General features: G+C 44.4%; 1 protein-coding gene across 2 annotated transcripts in view; it reads left to right on the forward strand.

The window, feature by feature from the left end:
• tango6 (transport and golgi organization 6 homolog) overlaps positions 1–19,010 on the forward strand; it is a 39,648-nt gene extending 20,638 nt beyond the window's left edge. Inside the window, exons 14-19 of one of the 2 annotated variants that reach the window (XM_080760956.1) lie at positions 1,450–1,507; positions 2,249–2,379; positions 2,497–2,524; positions 7,946–8,097; positions 12,101–12,214; positions 17,849–19,010. In XM_080760956.1, coding sequence (XP_080617082.1) covers positions 1,450–1,507; positions 2,249–2,379; positions 2,497–2,524; positions 7,946–8,097; positions 12,101–12,214; positions 17,849–18,025 — 660 coding nt within the window. In that variant the 3' untranslated portion in view covers positions 18,026–19,010. Of the gene's footprint in view, positions 1–1,449; positions 1,508–2,248; positions 2,408–2,496; positions 2,525–7,945; positions 8,098–12,100; positions 12,215–17,848 lie in introns of both variants that reach the window. The other variant, XM_080760955.1, reaches the window with a different exon arrangement.
• The last annotated feature ends 278 nt before the right edge of the window (positions 19,011–19,288 follow it).

Genomic DNA, 19,288 nt, shown 5'->3' on the forward strand with positions numbered 1-19,288 from the left:
TGTAAAATCTACTCTCTGCATCTGTTACTGTAATACTCCCACTCAACAGCACCTTCCACCTGCTATTGAGTGATCTGTAAAATCTACTCTCTGCATCTGTTACTGTAATACTCCCACTCAACAGCACCTTCCACCTGCTGTTGAGTGATCTGTAAAATCTACTCTCTGCATCTGTTACTGTAATACTCCCACTCAACAGCACCTTCCACCTGCTGTTGAGTGATCTGTAAAATCTACTCTCTGCATCTGTTGCTGTAATACTCCCACTCAACAGCACCTTCCACCTGCTGTTGAGTGATCTGTAAAATCTACTCTCTGCATCTGTTGCTGTAATACTCCCACTCAACAGCTCCTTCCACCTGCTATTGAGTGATCTGTAAAATCTACTCACTGCATCTGTTACTGTACTACTCCCACTCAACAGCACCTTCCACCTGCTATTGAGTGATCTGTAAAATCTACTCTCTGCATCTGTTACTGTAATACTCCCACTCAACAGCTCCTTCCACCTGCTATTGAGTGATCTGTAAAATCTACTCACTGCATCTGTTACTGTAATACTCCCACTCAACAGCACCTTCCACCTGCTATTGAGTGATCTGTAAAATCTACTCACTGCATCTGTTGCTGTAATACTCCCACTCAACAGCACCTTCCACCTGCTATTGAGTGATCTGTCAAATCTACTCTCTGCATCTGTTACTGTAATACTCCCACTCAACAGCACCTTCCACCTGCTATTGAGTGATCTGTAAAATCTACTCTCTGCATCTGTTACTGTAATACTCCCACTCAACAGCACCTTCCACCTGCTATTGAGTGATCTGTAAAATCTACTCTCTGCATCTGTTGCTGTAATACTCCCACTCAACAGCACCTTCCACCTGCTATTGAGTGATCTGTAAAAACTACTCTCTGCATCTGTTACTGTAATACTCCCACAGAACAGCACCTTCCACCTGCTATTGAGTGATCTGTAAAATCTACTCTCTGCATCTGTTACTGTAATACTCCCACTCAACAGCACCTTCCACCTGCTATTGAGTGATCTGTAAAATCTACTCTCTGCATCTGTTACTGTAATACTCCCACTCAACAGCTCCTTCCACCTGCTATTGAGTGATCTGTAAAATCTGTGTCTACTTAATTCATTCTGCACCAGAATGAATGGTTATGCTCCATTATGTTTAGTTTTTCATATGCAGCAGTAAATTCCTAATGCAATAGAAGCAACAGCCGTTACGTATCCCTAACCCATTTAGCACAGGAACCCCTTTTCGTTGTCATACCTTTCAAACCCGGGAACCCCCTTTTCTAACATTATTAGCTGTTGCTATAGCAACAAGATATTTTTTAATTCAAAATCTTTAGTTTTTCCAGGATTTATGAGGCGGCCTCAGCTCTAAGGGATGATTCTGTGATTCATGTGATGATTTATGTCTCCTGCAGCTCTTCTTGGAAAACCTGGAGCATGAAGACTCGTTTGTGTACCTGTCAGCCATTCAAGGTATTGGTCTAATTACAAGATAGGAGATACCCTGAGATAACCTTTGTCAGTTAATTTAGATACTAATAATAGATTTTCGTATTTTTCATACTGTATAATATTTCTTCAACGCAAACACATAATTAACTCTAAAGGTGCGTTCAGAGTTCAGACCTGAAGATATATTTGTTTCCACTCGCTTCGATCGTTTTACTTTGGTCACGCAGGTCAGTGTTGATTAAAAAAAAGTCCCTTCGCTCGCGGCACGTGCCGATTGGCTGTAGTCACAGTAATTTAACTTTTGGAGAGTAACCAAATGAACCCGCTCGTTCACCCAAGATGGCTCGGTTCGATATATTTAACATAATTCCTGCTACGATATCATCAGTAAATGATGAGCAGCAAAACTAGTTCCTATGTCTTTGCAAAAGGGTTTGTATCTTATTTCTTTCCACCGTTGCTGAGTCAGTTCAATTCAGTTGGATTTTTCCAGCCGGGGGCGAAGATACCAGGTGGCCGTTCACGCTACACCAGTCCAACCTGTGCCCGTTCGCGCAACTACTAATCTTTGCATTGACTTTGTATGTAATCGCGCCGCTCTAACTATTCAAGTCTGAACGCAACGTAGCTCTTGAAGGCAGAGACGGTGAATACCAGGTCTGGTGTCGTCCTTCAGGTCTGGCTGTGCTGTCCGGCTCCTTTCCTTCAGGTCTGGCTGTGCTGTCCGACTCCTTTAATACCAGGTCTGGTGTCGTCCTTCAGGTCTGGCTGTGCTGTCCGACTCCTTTCCCGAGAGGATCCTGCAGAGGCTTCTGGAGGACTTCCAGCGCGGCCCGTCCCTCCCGTCCTCCGACAGGGAGCGCTCTCTGGAGACACGGCTCAAAGTAGGAGAGGTCCTCATGAGAGCTAGCAGGGCCATGGGTGAGCATTCACGTACCCCACACACACACACACACACACACACACACACACACACACACACACACACACACACACACACAGTAGGAGAGGTCCTCATGAGGGCTAGCAAGGCCATGGGTGAGCATTCTCGTACCAACGACACTAGTGTCTAGTCTCACGTGTTGCCTTGCCTCCTGCAATTTTCAAATCAAATCAATCAAAAAGGTGTAGTTCCAGACTCTATATACTATATAGCATTCGGAGATTGTGGCATAGTTGTCTGGCTACGCGAGACTACAATGACACACACTGTGTGACATTGTGTTTATGGCGACTTAATCACACATTAGCCTTTACACTATATACTTCCTTGACCGGAGTCCCTCAGGGCTCTCTAGTAGGCCCTTTTGTCCCTCCAGTCGACACGACATGTCTTTGCCGAAAATAGCCGCTCTACATACAGTACAGTATGTTCCAGCTCATTTCTGTGCCGTCTGTGCCACACATTGATGCTCCAAAATATAGCCGAACTCTGGGAGACTTCTGAAGAGGTTTGAAGCGTCCAATTGATGCTTGCTGTGTAGCCTCGGAAACCCAGACGTTTTTATTTCCAGGGAGAAAAAGAAAAGTCTGGGACAGAGTCCACTTCAATTCGGCATAGAGTAGTGCGAACGTCGATCACTCTCTGCTGACTTCTGATCGTCTGCACCTTTGTTAAATTGACGCACACATGCACACACGTACACACACACACACACACACTCCTCTCTCTCTGTCGCTCTAATTCATTAATCTCATGTTGCGCAGCTGCGTCTAGATTCTCCCGGCAGATCCTGCCGGGAGCTGCCTATGCCATAGAAAGCATAGGTGGACCCCAGGCTACTTGCTGTGTGACTGCAGCCGTTGTAAACATGCACGTCTTTCCGCTTGCAGTGTCTCCGGGCCTTTATACTTTCTGTTAGTTATTGGGTACGTCACGACACCTGACCTGTTATTATCTCTGCTCGTATACGGTATATGAGTGTACACGCCCCACTTCCTGATTCATCCTGGTGGCAATTAAAGCCTTGATCTCTGCAATAAACAACAGTGTGCGGATTCTATTATTATTTTTATGCTGATATTCTGTTTGTCCTGCACCTGATCGCCAGAGCGGGGATATGCGTGCTCTACGTTTCTTATTTATAGCCAGCCAAGAATCTCCTCTCTCACACACTGCACTTTAACTAATGTCCCGTTTAAAAGTCATACTTTTAATGCCTGACACTCTATTAACCACCCAATGAAGCGCTTGTGTTTTGACAGGAATCTTTACTCCAGCAGAAAATGAAGATTGATTGGTTTAATGGTTCACAAACGTTATTATATATCCCCTCACTGGGAGATTCTGTGGCAAGCTCTCCCAAAATTAAACCTCTTTCAGGATAAAATACATGTGGTGATAATTGCAAATGAACTACCGGTACTCTCTGTTTCAACACCTCACCACAGGTATCTTAAACGTCCAACGTCAAAGTCGGGGAGTTTGCCGGGCCCGAGACTCGAACCTGTGACTTGCTGTCAGGCATCAGAGCCTTTGTGGTACCTGCCTTAACCACTCATCCATCGACACCCCCCTCCTCCTAGGCCATGATCATTAATTAATATGACTGTCATATCACTTCCTTGCCACCATCTAATTGAGCACATGATGAATCCGTTGTGCAGACATCGCCCACCAGCTGGCTACGTTTAATCGTTGATGGAGTATTTGTGTCTGCAGAACAATGTGCGACTGTGGATTTATTATTATTAGATTTATTATTATAAAACGGCAGATGTGGACATTCCAATGTCCATTAGAACGGGAGCTGTACGGGCCGCCCGCTGGCCTAGCGGTCCAGGCGCACACCACATAATGGGCGCATGCCTGACAGCGTGTCGCGGGTTCGAGTCCCGATCTCGACGACCTTTGCTGTGTCATTCCCAGTCTCTCTCTCCCTGTAAAGCCCAAAATATATATATATATATATATAAAAAAAGAATCAGACCCGTCTGAAGTGAGTTGTACTGTACTGTACTGTACTGTACTGTACTGTACTGTACTGTACTGTACTGTACAAGCCCTCCTCCCTGGCCTGTGTGTGTCTGTGACTGTGTGTTAGGCTGTCCAACAGTGACACTTGGTGGTGAACAAACGCTATAACGCTATTTTTGTGCTCGGACACATTTTCGTGCTCGGACAAACACACACACACACACACACACACACACACACACACACACACACACACACACACAGCTGTCTGTAGGAGTGGTTGCACCAGAATGTGAGCTGCATCAATGCAAATACAAACAAACATGTAGATTAGAGCAGCAGGATCCATTCCGCACACCAGATACTAGCTCCCATTAACTGGACTCTTATCCGTGAACTTTCGAGCAACACAGGCTCTTCTTCTTTATGGTTATTATCATACAGATGAGAAAAAGTACGTCCACATTTAGCAGCCACAACCCACGCAGTCAACAAGAACTGTAGACGGGATATTTGGAATGAATGGACGTCCTCTGAATGGGGCTGTTTGTTAGTGGCACATCATGTAAAAAGTGAACACCACATGTGCCTGTTCATGTATATGTCCATTATATCATGGTTTACATGCATGTTTTTGTGTGTGTTACTTAGCTCTGTGTTGGTGGCAAATGGTCGGTTACCACCATGCCATAAAAGCGACAATGCGTGCTTGTTTTCTGCTTTAGCAGCACTCTGTTTCGAAGAGACTCAGTGTATTGAAACCGATCCCTGATAGATCTCCCTGTTTTGGCTTTTTTTTCTTTTTTTTCCTCCCTCTACCCCGCTTGTACAATCTGCCAGATTGCCATCGTACCACTTCTCTCAGACAATCAAGGGGTTTATAACCCTGTTGGTTGAGACATTGGAAAGGCCTTCAGCCAGCCAGTGAGCCAGAGAAGCCGAGCAGTGAGGCTGTGTTTGCCCCCACCCCGTCACTGCTCTCCGCTCCCCTCTCCCTGCACCACCCCCCCAGGCCTCACCCCAAAAGTGGCCAAGTTCGTTTCTTTCCAGGCTTTCCATTTGTTACTGGGAACGTACCCATTTTAATTGACTGTGATGGTTCAATCAGTGTTGAATTGAAGATTGGCCCGGCCCAGTTGATTTTCTCCCAGTAGTAGCTGATTCTACTTGATGCACAGAACACTACAGGGTCTGAGTAGGCGTCAAATGAGGATCAACTGTAATGTTGGCATTAATTGATGCCAAATAAAATCCAAATATTTTGGGAGCATTGCTTTTTCTTTTCTTTCAACAACATACAGCAAGATATCTAATGTTGAAACAAAGCACAATTAAAAAGATGGCACATTACAATTTAGGCATTTAGCAGACGCTCTTAATCCAGAGCGATTAATTAATAAGCAAGAACAAAAAAGCATGGCAATACATCACATACATAAAATGTAGTTATCATGAAACATGCGTTAAGCTATATAATGAAAACTATACATATAAACTATACATACTGCTGTCTACGTAACATGCTATGAATCTGTATAAAATGCTACTGTATCCAAGTCTACATAAAGTTATATCTAAGGGGCCATTGTAATTGCTACAGGACATTAAAAACAGAAACTGTTGATATAACATTCAACTGAGAAATTGTATACCAAAATGCAACGCAACAGGAGGGGGGAATGCATTTCTGAACAAATATGTTTTAAGATGAGATTTAAATGATGCGATGATATAATCCGCTTGACGGATACTCTTGGGAAGGACATTCCAAATGTTTGGGGCATGAACAGAGAAGGCTCTGAGGTCCTATGGAGTGCATACGTATGCATTTGGGGGGGACAGCTGGAATGAATGTCTTTGCCTTTGTGTCTGTGTCTGACTGTGTATTTGTTCGCTGCATGCTTGTGTCAGCATCTGAGAGAACGTTGGCACCCTGGAAGCTTGGAATCTAGGACACATTGAATTTAGTCTGTGTGTTTCGTTTCTCCTCTGTGCGTGTCTGTATGTGTCGTCTTTCTGTCTGCCCCTATTTGTTGTGATTGTGTGGGCTGTGTTTTTTTGGGAGCGGCCAAAATAACCAGCTGTATGTAAGGGCTCTACAGTAGGCCGCGCCTGGCCTCATGGGGCCAATAGCTCTGCCACCCACTGCCACTTCTACTATTACAGCGTGAGGCAGTCGGCTGCCAGGCACTCTCCATGGATGCTATTGGCTCCATTCCCCCTGGTGCTTGCTTGCTCGGGGTAGATGTTGGCACAGCAGCAGTGCGTTCTGTCAGTCTTTGTTTAGTCTATCTTATTAGTCTTTCTCACGCCCCCCCCCCTCTCTCTCTCTGTGTGTGAGACATGCAGACTCTCTCTTTAAACCTCCATGTAGTTTTAGAGTTGTGGAGATGGAGGTGTTGGCTCTGTTTTAGTAAACCTGCGTGACTCAGCATTTCACGGAACAGAACTGCTGGGCTGAAACGGAACAGAACTGCTGGGCTGAATGCTTGGCTAGGCAAGTCACACCCGGACGAGGTCCATCTGAGGACAGGCTCTCGCTCACACACACCTGGGAAAACCACCACAGTGTAGTAGAGGAGGCTGAACAAACAGGCAAAAAGGACACGCACATCTATACCTATAGGCTGGGTGCTGGATCTAAATAAAGTCCTATAAGAAATGAAAAATTATTGGTGTGCAGACTTTTCATTTCTTATAAAACCACCACAGTGCCCTTCTCCTGACTTTCCTCTTCTATATAGTATTAAATGTAAATCATGTGTTGCATAGGAATACGTCGATTGTCAGTAACTGTGGTTGAAATCAATCACCAAACTATTTATTTTCCCACAAAATGTGCAGTTATTGAGTTATACAGCTTACCATTTTGACACTTAAGCTGATCGCTGTGCTAAAAATGTATGCTGGAATGATAAGTACATCATCATGGCGTAAAATAGACACTATGCCTATTTGATCAGACACTATGATGAAAACTTCATTGTCAATGTCAATGGGAATTTAATGTTTCTGTAGGACAAAAATAGACTATGCTGATTTGCTCAGACACTATGGGCCGATTCATCCTATTTTACAGCTGTTTCGGTGCTTTTGGCTCGTCAGAAACTTTCAGTAGCACCGAAGAGACGACTTTAGGACGGTACCCCCCCCCCCCCCCCCCCCCGAACCTCAAATGACATCACATTGTAGGCTCTACAGAGCCGAACCGACTTTTATTCGGCTCTAAAATAGGAGTATGAAGCTGCCCTTAGACGTAAAAGTCTCCATTGTCAATGGGAATTTAATGTTTGTGTAAGACAAAAATTGCCGATTTGCTCCGACACTGACGTAAAATTCTCCATTCACTGTCAATGGTGATTATATGTTTGTGTAAGACGAAAATCTACACTAATAGCTGTATATAGGAGAAGCTAGCGCCCCTCAAAAAGCACACGTGTCGCGCTGTGACCCTTTTATTTGTGAGGTTGATTTCACCGTGCTTGAGCTTGGGTGCCACAAACCTCTCTCACGCTTTTCTGGGTTCTTCTCTCCTCTTCCAGGTGAGCTGGCGCCCCATCTGGGACGTCCACTGATCGGGGTGTTCCTGCAGGGAACCAGGGACCGGGACCAGACGGTTCGAGCCAGCTGTCTGTCGAACCTGGGAGAACTGTGTCAGAGGCTGGACTACGCCCTGGGACCTCTAGCTCAGGAGGTACTCACCCATTTAATGACAGGACACACAGAGAGAGAGAGGAGGCCGGTTGTTGGCACCGGTTGCATTGCATTTCAGTCATGGACCCTTTACCTCGGTATCAAATTCATCGTTGTATAGACATATTGAGTGGAGACATGGGCGGCTGTGGCTCAGGAGGTAGAGCATGTCGTCCAATGATCCCTGGGTCGGCGGTTCGAATCCCGGCTCCTCCTGTCCACATGTTGAAGTGTCCTTGGGCAAGACACTGAACCCTACATTGCCTCACATTTGTGTGTGAATGTGGGAAGTGAGGACGCTGGCGTCGACTGTTCGCCACTATAAAAATGCAATTCATTATTATTAATATTATCATTACTCATCAACAGCATAATTATAAGCTTGCTATTTCAGCTTGAAGTACAGTTGCAGACCCTCATTTTCAATGTAGCCGAGATACAGAACACAATAATCAACAGAAATGATGCATACATCAAAATAAGGACAGTACATGAATCAGAAAACAGAAAACACTAAAAAATACAAAACTAAACTACAAACAAATAAACCAAAAATGAAACAATTAAATAATAAAGCAGTTCCAATCCTGAACAAAAATGTTGTAAAGCATTGTCCTGAATTGACCCAAAGATGGAAGTGATCAGAGTTCTAAGGACTTCTGGAGCTCATTCCAAGCAGATGGAGCACTGACAGAGAACGCTGCCTTGCCTCGTTCTGCCTGAGCACAAGGAGCCCTGAGCATCAGGAAGTCATTGGAGCGGGTCTGATAGGTGGGTACTAGGTATTTAACATAGAACAAAAGTAAGGGGCGAGCATTCCTGAGATGGCTTTAAAAATAAACAGATACCGGTGCTTATCACGCCTCTCTCAGACAGAGAGGATAAGCCTGCGTTCCCATAAAGCGCACAATGATGGCTACCATATAGCTGTCACCGGTGACCCGCCTTAAGGGCAGAATGGTACACACTACACAGTGTCGTCGAGGAGTTTTAAAATGGATGGAGCAGCAATTCTATGAATAGTGTCTCCATAATCTAAAACTGTATTTGGTGACGGTGAATATTGTTACGTTTTCCAACAACTGCACATTTTCCACCAACTGCAAGTGAATGCCATTTCAATACAGTATATATACATCATGCATATCTAACCACTTTAGTTCCGACTGCCCTTAACTGACCATTACATTACATCAACATTAAAGCTGCTATAAGCAATAATATGTCAACATTTTAATGACCTTTCCTTTTATTTTTATTTTTTGGTATTCAGACAGCCAGCAATGGGTAGAACGCTCCCAAAAGAAATTCGTCTCTGTGACACATCTAGGGGCACATCCAATCTGCATTCAAAGATGTTCCTAGAAGCTTTGTCATTGGTCAATTTGCCTGTCTGCTTCCTGATTGGTTGGGCATTGCGACCGGGTTTTTTTTTCGACCAATGACAAAGCTTCTAGGAACATCTTTGAATGCAGATTTCGGCCCCTAGATGTGTCACAGAGACTACTTTTTTGTTGTTGTTTTTTTTACATATTATTGCTTATAGCAGCTTTAAGCGTAAATGCACATTCCATATTAATTCATGCACTTTCTTGTTTCTTATTTCTTGTTAAGATGTATGTTTATCTGAGCCATGTCGCATGATATTTCTGTCACATTGTGACAGTATAGTTCAGGCCGGTTTAATGTTTAAACCCCACACACACAAACATTCTGACGTGGTGGTTTTGTCGTCTTATTTCCTAACTCCTGTCTGTTGGGTAGCTTGGTGGCATCGCAGTGAGTGCAATAAAACCAATTTCACCTGTGGTGGCACGGCACTAATCTACACTAGATTGGCACGGCACTCCTAGGGACTTGGCGCCCTGGGCAATTACCCTATATGCCCTGTATACTTTAGTGTAGGAATGGTAAAGAGAGGGACGTGCTATATTTCTATATAATACACACACAAGTTGGCACAAGTTGGGAGGACATAATTCATGTCCTCCCAACTTGTGCCAACTTGTGTGTGTGTGTGTGTGTGTGTGTGTGTGAGAGAGAGAGAGGGGGAGAGGGAGCGCAAGAGATTAATGTATTAATGTATTTGTGTGAGAGCAGATATTCGGGCTGCTGCAGTGGTCAGAGGCTTAAATAAAGATGGTGTGTGTGTGTGTGCGTGGCACGCTTGCTGGCTGAAGCTTGGTGTCATGAATAAGCAGCACTGTCAGTCTGTTGAACAGAATGCTTATTCATGAAGCTGCCCTGTGTAACAGCCACTCAACGTGTGTGTGTGTGTGTGTGTGTGTGTGTGTGTGTGTGTGTGCGTGTGCGTGTGTGCGTGTGCGTGTGCGTGTGCGTGTGTGTGTGTGTGTGTGTGTGTGTGTGTGTGTGTGTGTGTGTGTGTGTGTGTGTGTGAGAAAGCGAGCGTTCAAGGGAACATGCTTATTCTTGCCAATACATCAATCGATCCAGTACAGTAGTAGGACTGGCCTCAGCATACTGTCCCTCACTTTTTCTCTCTCTCTCTCTCTCTCCCCTGCTTTGCCTCCATGTTATTGATCAACACTTAACACTAATTGTACTGTGGAACCCTGTATCCCATATTTTCCCTTGAAATAGTTTGATTGTGTCACCAGTCAGTTTTGAATTAAACTTTATTTACACTCCTCTGTATGGTAGAATATGTCAATGCAATACAACTAGGAGTGCAGTCGTCGTAGGCGGTCTTCCAGCTCTCCTCCTGTGTACTGCTAGACGAGGGGCATTACCCTTAGACTATATGAATGGAGACGGCACCCGGAGGAAACCCTGAGGAGAAATGGACATAGTGGCCCAATTTGTCAATGCTGCACTTGACTATATCACTGCGCACGTTCATGTTATTGGGCCCATGACACGTGAACGAATGTTTCATACGTGAACGCACGCAAACGGTGCAATGATAGTCAACGACCAGCGCGTTCATGTTATTGGGTCCAATCCATCCCAGAATGCACTCTGTTCCTACCCGGAAGGATGGAGTGAAATCGCCTCATGCGCTTTTGGGAGGAGGAATCCGGTGCCGTCTCTATTCATATATACTCTAACACCGGGGCTCCACCGGGCGTCTCTAAACTGCCTCCCCCTGGCCAGCCGGGGGCGCCTGATGGAGGGGAAGGGACCTGGTTGGAATAACGTGTTCCAACCGTGGAAACAACCCCCATGACGGGTGAACAGAAGCGCCTCGTGCATGAGGTCAGTCCGTTGCTCTCCCCAGGTTGGCAGAGGGAGTGTAGCGCCCAGGATTACACTAGATTTATTGACCCTGGGTGAAAAGAAATGGGTTACAAAAATGTTCAATATTTAAATGAGACTTATGCACAGAATAACTCTTCCTCCCTACTTCCTTCATCAGTAACACCTGAAGGAATCCATATGCCCATATTCCTCTGGATGAAGAGGCTCTGTGCGTGACATCACCGTACGCGGAAGTTATGCGGGAACGCCTTACTGAGTGTGTCAAAAAACTAATTTTCTGGCCTTGACAGCCCATACATCCACACAGAAAAGTCCGGTCTGACTGTATTTAACAACGTTAAGCTCACCAACATTGCAGCTGTATGGAAAGCTTGAATTATCGTCTTTCTATCTACAAAGTTTTTGTTTCATAAAAATAATATATATATAGACATGTATAGACATGTCGATACATTCCGCACAGGTGATTATTTGAAGTATCACAGTTTGGAAACGCTCGTTTTCAATAACGCTACAACGTCCTCCTGCATTATGTGACATTTAGAAGCGGGTGGAACGCAGGACGGTTGGGCGATTTCCACCGAGCGCTTCCAAACGCCCACTCTCTCCACGCTGCTCCATGTGTTGCCACTCGGTCTAGATGAGCAGACGGCGTGTAGTGTACCGGTGGAAAAGTGATGCATGTGCATACTCTGTATACAGTAGGGAGGCTATAGACGTCATGCAGTTAATCGGGTTGAGTTGCTCTGATTTGAAGAAGGACATGTGTGTCGTCCTCTCCTCAGCTGAGCTGCTGTCTGACTGCGCTGATCAAGACCGAGAAGGAAGCCGAGGTGAGGAGAGCTGCCGTCCACGTCATCACCATGCTCCTCCGTGGCCTGAGTGACAAAACCACGCAGGTACACACACACACACACACTCACACACACACGCACACACACACACACACTCACACACGCACACATGCACGCACACACACACACACACAACAGTGATGATTTCGTCAACTAAAACTTTTTTTCAATGACAAAAACTGAATGAGAGCTATGACTAAACACTATGACTAAATGTACTGACATTTTGGTCAACAAATAAAAACTAGACTAAAATGTTAGGGAGGGACTAGTGCACTCTGAAAATAGCCGATCTACAAGCTCACGCACATAGAATATGCATGTGAATATGCACGTGTTCGTACATGCGCGCGTGTTCGCACACACACACACACACACACACACACACACACACACAGTACATATACATTTTATGTAACTTTCTATTTTAAATGTAATGGTTTATATCTTGCTGGGGATTTCACCCTTTGACTGTGCCAGGGGTAGAGGGTTAGGTTCAGTGGGTTTCACAACCTCACCATTCTGAAGACTGAAACCAGATATAAGCATTATAGGGAAGGTGTATGCATGTACTATGTGTACTATGTACATTTCCACTTTCCAGCCTTTCAGTTGAGAACCCCTGGCCTAGACTGTGAACAGACCACACCTGACCAAGTTGGAACTAGGAACAGTGTAGTTGACTGGTGCCTAAGTTGTAATGAGGAGTGAAAGAGCACTGTGCTAATTTATACGTCTGCTTCTCCCAACATTACAAAGCTCTGACCTACAATTGTCAAAACTTGACTATTGTAACTCCCTCCTTACTGGCCTCCTTACAAAACTCTGATGCTGGCATTCAAAGCAACCAAAGGTATGGCTCCCCCATATCTTGCAAGCATGATTGAACCCTACAAACCCTCCCGCGCACTCGGATCAGCCAACGCAGGAAAGCTGGTAGTACCCTCACTAAAAACGCCAGGTCAACGCTCCACACGTCCCAAACTCTTCTCCCTTCTGGCCCCAAAACTGTGGGATGCACTTCCCGTTGCAATCAGAACTGCAGCATCACTCCCAATCTTCCGCCGTAGTCTGAAAACCCACCTTTTCAGACTCCATCATGGCCTATAGCACTTACCCTACCCCCTTAGATAGAACTTTTTAGACTTAGATAGACATTTTTAACAGACTTATAGCATGTCATGTAGACAGCACAATAATTGCATTGTATATAGTCATAGCACTTCATAGTACATAATATAGCATAGTATAGTAAATATGTATAGTGTCATTATGTAGATATGTTCTAGTTACGTTCTTAGCTTACGCATGTTTCATGATAAATGCATTTTGGATTAAGAGTGTCTGCTAAATGCCTAAATTGTAAATTGTATGCTGAATAACTGGCCTGGGCCATGGCTCAGCGGTCCAGGCACCTTGGCTGGTAATCCAGTCTGGCAGTGTGCCGCAGGTTTGACTCCCGATCGCGACGGCCTTTACTGCATGTCCCCATCGCTCTCCCCATTTCCTGTCAGCCTACTGTCTGTCCCTCCACAAAAAAACCCTCCATAATTAATAAAGAAACACTGAATAACTGCCCATGTGGCCCATGCAGACGGCTGGCGTAGCACCTACGCTGGTTCAAGTCCCGATCCTGACAACCTTTGCTGCGTGTCACCCCCCAATTATTTCGTTGTAAATATCTGTCAAAAAAAGTACCTATAGTACCAAGCTTGTAGATCGGATATTTTCACTACCTCTTAATTATTATTTTTATTCATGGAATTTCTTAGATTTGTTTGTTTTAAAATGTATACACTTATTTTTTATTTATTTTTTATTTTTAAATGCTCTTTTTACTCAAGTCGTGACCCACAAATGGGTCCCGACTCACTGTTTGGGATACGGACCCCATTTGATGCAATTTTTGTATCTCTGGGACAGCAATCTAAGAGAATGTGCATATCAGTCATTTAGCTGTCGTGCTTAGACATATCTGTGTGTGTGTTAAATATCAACAAAGACACACAAGGCCAAAGGTTCAGCGGGTGTGTGGGGACATTCCGCCGTAACCGTGGTTTCAGAATGTCGAGGTCAAGCGGAAAACAACGTCAAATACAAGTTTGTTAGCAGAGCTCCTTTCTTCCAATTTTGAAATGGCCTCACACCACCACCACACCCCACGCTGTTATCTTTCTGGTACACTTTTAACCCATTCTGACCTGAGATCAGATTCATACGAGGTTTCCACTGGACACACACTGGTCTGATTAACCCATTCTGACCTGAGATCACATTCTAAAAATGTCAGTCGTTCTTCGATTTTTCAAAAATAGCAGACCTACAAGCTCGTAGCGCGCCACTCGGTGGCGCGCTATGAGCTTGTAGATCTGCTATTTTTCAATTGCTAAAGCATAACATGATGCTAACACCAAAATGGGTTCCCGTTCAGAATGGGTTAATGAGTCAGGGGATATGAATAAAATAGATTTAAGTAGCATGTGACGGATCAAACTAGGGGGTTTTCATGATTCTGAAGCCATTGCATTAAGCGTCTGTTTTACACGAAAATCACTCCTTTGGCCATAGTCACTTTTCAAAATGGTATGACGGCTATGGCCATTTTTACCCCTAGTTTGACCCTTCACAAAAAATCTTCTAAATCCTCCAGTTTTCTGAAATAAATATTTTCACGATTTTTCAAAAATAGCAGACCTACAAGCTCGTAGTGCGCCACTCGGTGGCGCGCTATGAGCTTGTAGAGCTGCTATTTTTCAATAGGTAAATTATAACAATGTTTAAAACACCAAAAGGGGTTCCCGCCCAAAATGGGCTTGCATATAGGTTGTTAATATGGTACCCCAACGTTCAGCAGCTGTCACAAATTATCCGAGGGAAACTGAATTTCAATCGGACCTCAATTGGACATTTCTGATAATGTTTCTGATAATATTCCCTGAAATGTAGAAACCAGGTTGACCCAAGTAAATACAAGTCTGTATTTGGGACAGTAAGGGTCTGTTTTTAAGGTTAAGAGGCTGTTCTTACACAAGTACACATGTCCTGTAATCTAGTCCCCGGTTCCCTTTAGTCATTATCGGCATGATAATAGACTAGACTTCACTGGCTGCTTCTCACCAAAAGCACAGGAAAGAGGGTCACTCCAAACACTGTGTTTTAGACTTACAAAACCATGTTCTCTCTTGGCGTCTCTCCCACGCCTCATGTCACTTTTAACCGTTACGTTAGTACGTAGTGGAAAGTCTGTGCTCATTGTTGGCGTCTGTGGACTCCACTGTTGTTCTTAGATAGTCCTGTGGAGTCCAGGCCAAGACAACCAACCGTAGTCCTTTTGGCTTGCATTTATCAGACCCTTGAAAGCAGTGGCTCCATTCTAGGAATACTGGCTAGGGTCCTCCAGGACCAAATTGACAAACCGGTAAAGGTGATAATAAACGTCAAAACATCTCCAAAAATGTTTATTTATTTTTTATTTACAAACGGAATATCACTCATATTTGGTGGCCCGGGCCATTTCTGGTCCTTGTGAGACTTGTGTGTGTGTGACGTGGTGGTGTCATAATGAGTTGACCAGTGGCTGCATGGCAGCAGGTGGCTTTTCCCGGGCCCGTCCAGGGCCTGTCATTAGGCTAACAGCTGGACAACATCTAATGACACTCACTGGGATATGAGAACAGACAGGCTGGAGAGGCAAGCCCCTACAGTAGCTTACCTTAGCCTAGACCAGGGGTGCCCAAAAGGTAGATCGCGATCTACCAGTAGATCACAAGGGCTGTGCAGGTAGATCACATGACATGCCCCTAATAAAATAAAATAAAATTGGCATCCGCCACTTGAATTAAGGTGACTTGATTGATTGACATAAAAAATGGCCTGTCAGCTCAAACCCACAATGCAATATTTTGTTTTCAAGAGTGTTGCTGAAACCCTACCTATTCCATTTCTCCCTCTATTTCCAATTCCAAGTGCATTTGTCTTATCCATATTTTAAACTATTTTCAGCAATGGTATAATATTACTTTTTCGGCGGTTAGATCTTGTTGAGCTGGTCATTTTTAAAGTACCGGTAGCTCTCAAGTAAAAATAAGTCTAGACTCTAGACTCTGAACAGACCACACCTGACCAAGTTGGAACTTGGAACAGTGTATAGTTGACTCGGGCCTAAGTTGTAATGAGGAGTGAAAGAGCACTGTGCTCATTTATACGTAGACTTGCCCAACCGTGTCGCATGGCGTCAAATTCTTCAGATGGAAATGTTCATCTCTGCAACCATGCTGTTCTTTCACCACTGTGACTTTGTCTAGTCATGATGATATATATATATATATATATATATATATATATATATATATATATATATATCCGCAATCGCAGGAGCAGCGCATGTCCGACCGCATGTCCGGCGGTTGTTTCCGCATGTCGGTTCGTTGGCGTGTCTAATCTGCGTGTGCATCCCGTTAGGAAACTATCTAATGAGACTTGTTTCCTTCAGGTTCTCGGTGATGTTCTGTTGGACCTGTACCGAGCCCTGAAACTATCTAATGAGACTTGTTTCCTTCAGGTTCTCAGTGATGTTCTGTTGGACCTGTACCGAGCCCTGAAACTATCTAATGAGACTTTGTTTCCCTTCAGGTTCTCAGTGATGTTCTGTTGGACCTGTACCGAGCCCTGAAACTATCTAATGAGACTTTGTTTCCCTTCAGGTTCTCGGTGATGTTCTGTTGGACCTGTACCGAGCACTGAAACTATCTAATGAGACTTTGTTTTCCTTCAGGTTCTCAGTGATGTTCTGTTGGACCTGTACCGAGTCTTGAAACTATCTAATGAGACTTGTTTCCTTCAGGTTCTCTGTGATGTTCTGTTGGACCTGTACCGAGCACTGAAACTATCTAATGAGACTTTGTTTTCCTTCAGGTTCTCAGTGATGTTCTGTTGGACCTGTACAGAGTCTTGAAACTATCTAATGAGACTTGTTTCCTTCAGGTTCTCGGTGATGTTCTGTTGGACCTGTACCGAGCCCTGAAACTATCTAATGAGACTTTGTTTTCCTTCAGGTTCTCAGTGATGTTCTGTTGGACCTGTACAGAGTCTTGAAACTATCTAATGAGACCTTTTTCCTTCAGGTTCTCGGTGATGTTCTGTTGGACCTGTACCGAGCACTGAAACTATCTAATGAGACTTTGTTTTCCTTCAGGTTCTCAGTGATGTTCTGTTGGACCTGTACCGAGCCCTGAAACTATCTAATGAGACCTTTTTCCTTCAGGTTCTCGGTGATGTTCTGTTGGACCTGTACTGAGCACTGAAACTATCTAATGAGACCTTTTTCCTTCAGGTTCTCGGTGATGTTCTGTTGGACCTGTACCGAGCACTGAAACTATCTAATGAGACTTTGTTTTCCTTCAGGTTCTCAGTGATGTTCTGTTGGACCTGTACTGAGCCCTGAAACTATCTAATGAGACCTTTTTCCTTCAGGTTCTCGGTGATGTTCTGTTGGACCTGTACCGAGCCCTGAAACTATCTAATGAGACTTGTTTCCTTCAGGTTCTCAGTGATGTTCTGTTGGAGCTGTACCGAGCCCTGAAACTATCTAATGAGACCTTTTTCCTTCAGGTTCTCGGTGATGTTCTGTTGGACCTGTACTGAGCCCTGAAACTATCTAATGAGACTTGTTTCCTTCAGGTTCTCGGTGATGTTCTGTTGGACCTGTACCGAGCCCTGAAGTGGGTGGTGCGGTCGGACCGCGATGACGTCACGGTGCTCCACGCTCAGCTGGCGCTGGAGGAGCTGGACGACGTCATGAAGAAGTTCATCTTCCCCCAGCAGAAGTTGGAGAAGAAGATCGTGGTTCTGCCGTAGTGGACGAACGGAACGCATCGCAGTAGAACTTCAGGCAGTCACGGACGTTTAGCTGGTTGGTCACACACCCTCCCTCCACTCTCATACGCCCACGTTCCTAAAGGTTAGCTGGTTGGTCACACACCCTCCCTCCACTCTCATACGCCCACGTTCCTAAAGGTTAGCTGGTTGGTCACACACCCTCCCTCCACTCTCATACGCCCTAAACGTTCCTAAAGGTTCAACTACGTCATACATGGTCATACTGGTGGCCCGGGGGCCACATGCGGCCCCCACCTTCACTTAATGCGGCCCACAGGTTAATATCAGAATACTGATATATTATTGATTTCAGCCGTTACAATTCCAAACATGCAAACATGACCCACTTTAATTACTTCAGTCTGTTATTGTCTTTTTTTGTGTCCAATATATTTGGATTTCGTTTGCAAAGTTAACATAACTATAACTAAATGCATTTGAAATGAAATTAAAGGGTTATTTTCAGGATTGCAATGCAAAAATGGCAAGAAATAATTCAGGATTTAAATTAAAATAATAGCAAATATAGCCGATCTCACAAGCTCAAAACGTGTCGCAGCCCGACGCGTTTTGAGCTTGTAGATCGGCTATGGGCGACAGTATGCAATGTGGCCCCTCTGGAGTGAGTGTGGAAATATAGTGGCCCTCTCCATCGTCAAAGTTGCCCAGCCCTGAACTACGTGGTCTATTCAAACAGACCGTCACGCACTCTCACACATGCACAAAGGACTGCTCAACTCCCTTCTGTGTCAGCCTGCCATTCAATGCAGTTTTGTATTGTTGTACCATGTTCTTTTAATATCCGAGAACCATTAGATTCTGCACTATTGGGAGGAGTTCACATGTCCATTATAACTTCCATTGATGGTGTTAATGATCTGCTTGCACAGATTGTTCTGGAGGGTCACTGGAGCAGAGCCACACTGCCAAATATGCAATATATCATTGCAATAAATGGTTTTAATCTCAACAAGTGTCTTTCTGTTGCATCTATTAGTTATTCTTTTTACTAGTTTGCTTAGGAACGGGGTCTAATAATGCCGTGGCTCCCATGTGGAGGTCAGGTTAATGTGGTCAGCCTGTGATTGTAATTGTCAGTTACTGTACGTTTATATCTATTTTGGAAAGGTTTCAGCCTGACTTCCAGCCCCATTTACTTCCATTATAAAATGAAAGCAGCGTGTATAAATGTACTGTATAAATGATGCTTCACTGGCACATTTGAACATTTTAGCGCTCCTT

Source organism: Protomyctophum bolini (genome assembly GCF_963924005.1).
Source record: "Protomyctophum bolini genome assembly, chromosome: 4".
Classification (NCBI taxonomy): Eukaryota; Metazoa; Chordata; class Actinopteri; order Myctophiformes; family Myctophidae; genus Protomyctophum; species Protomyctophum bolini.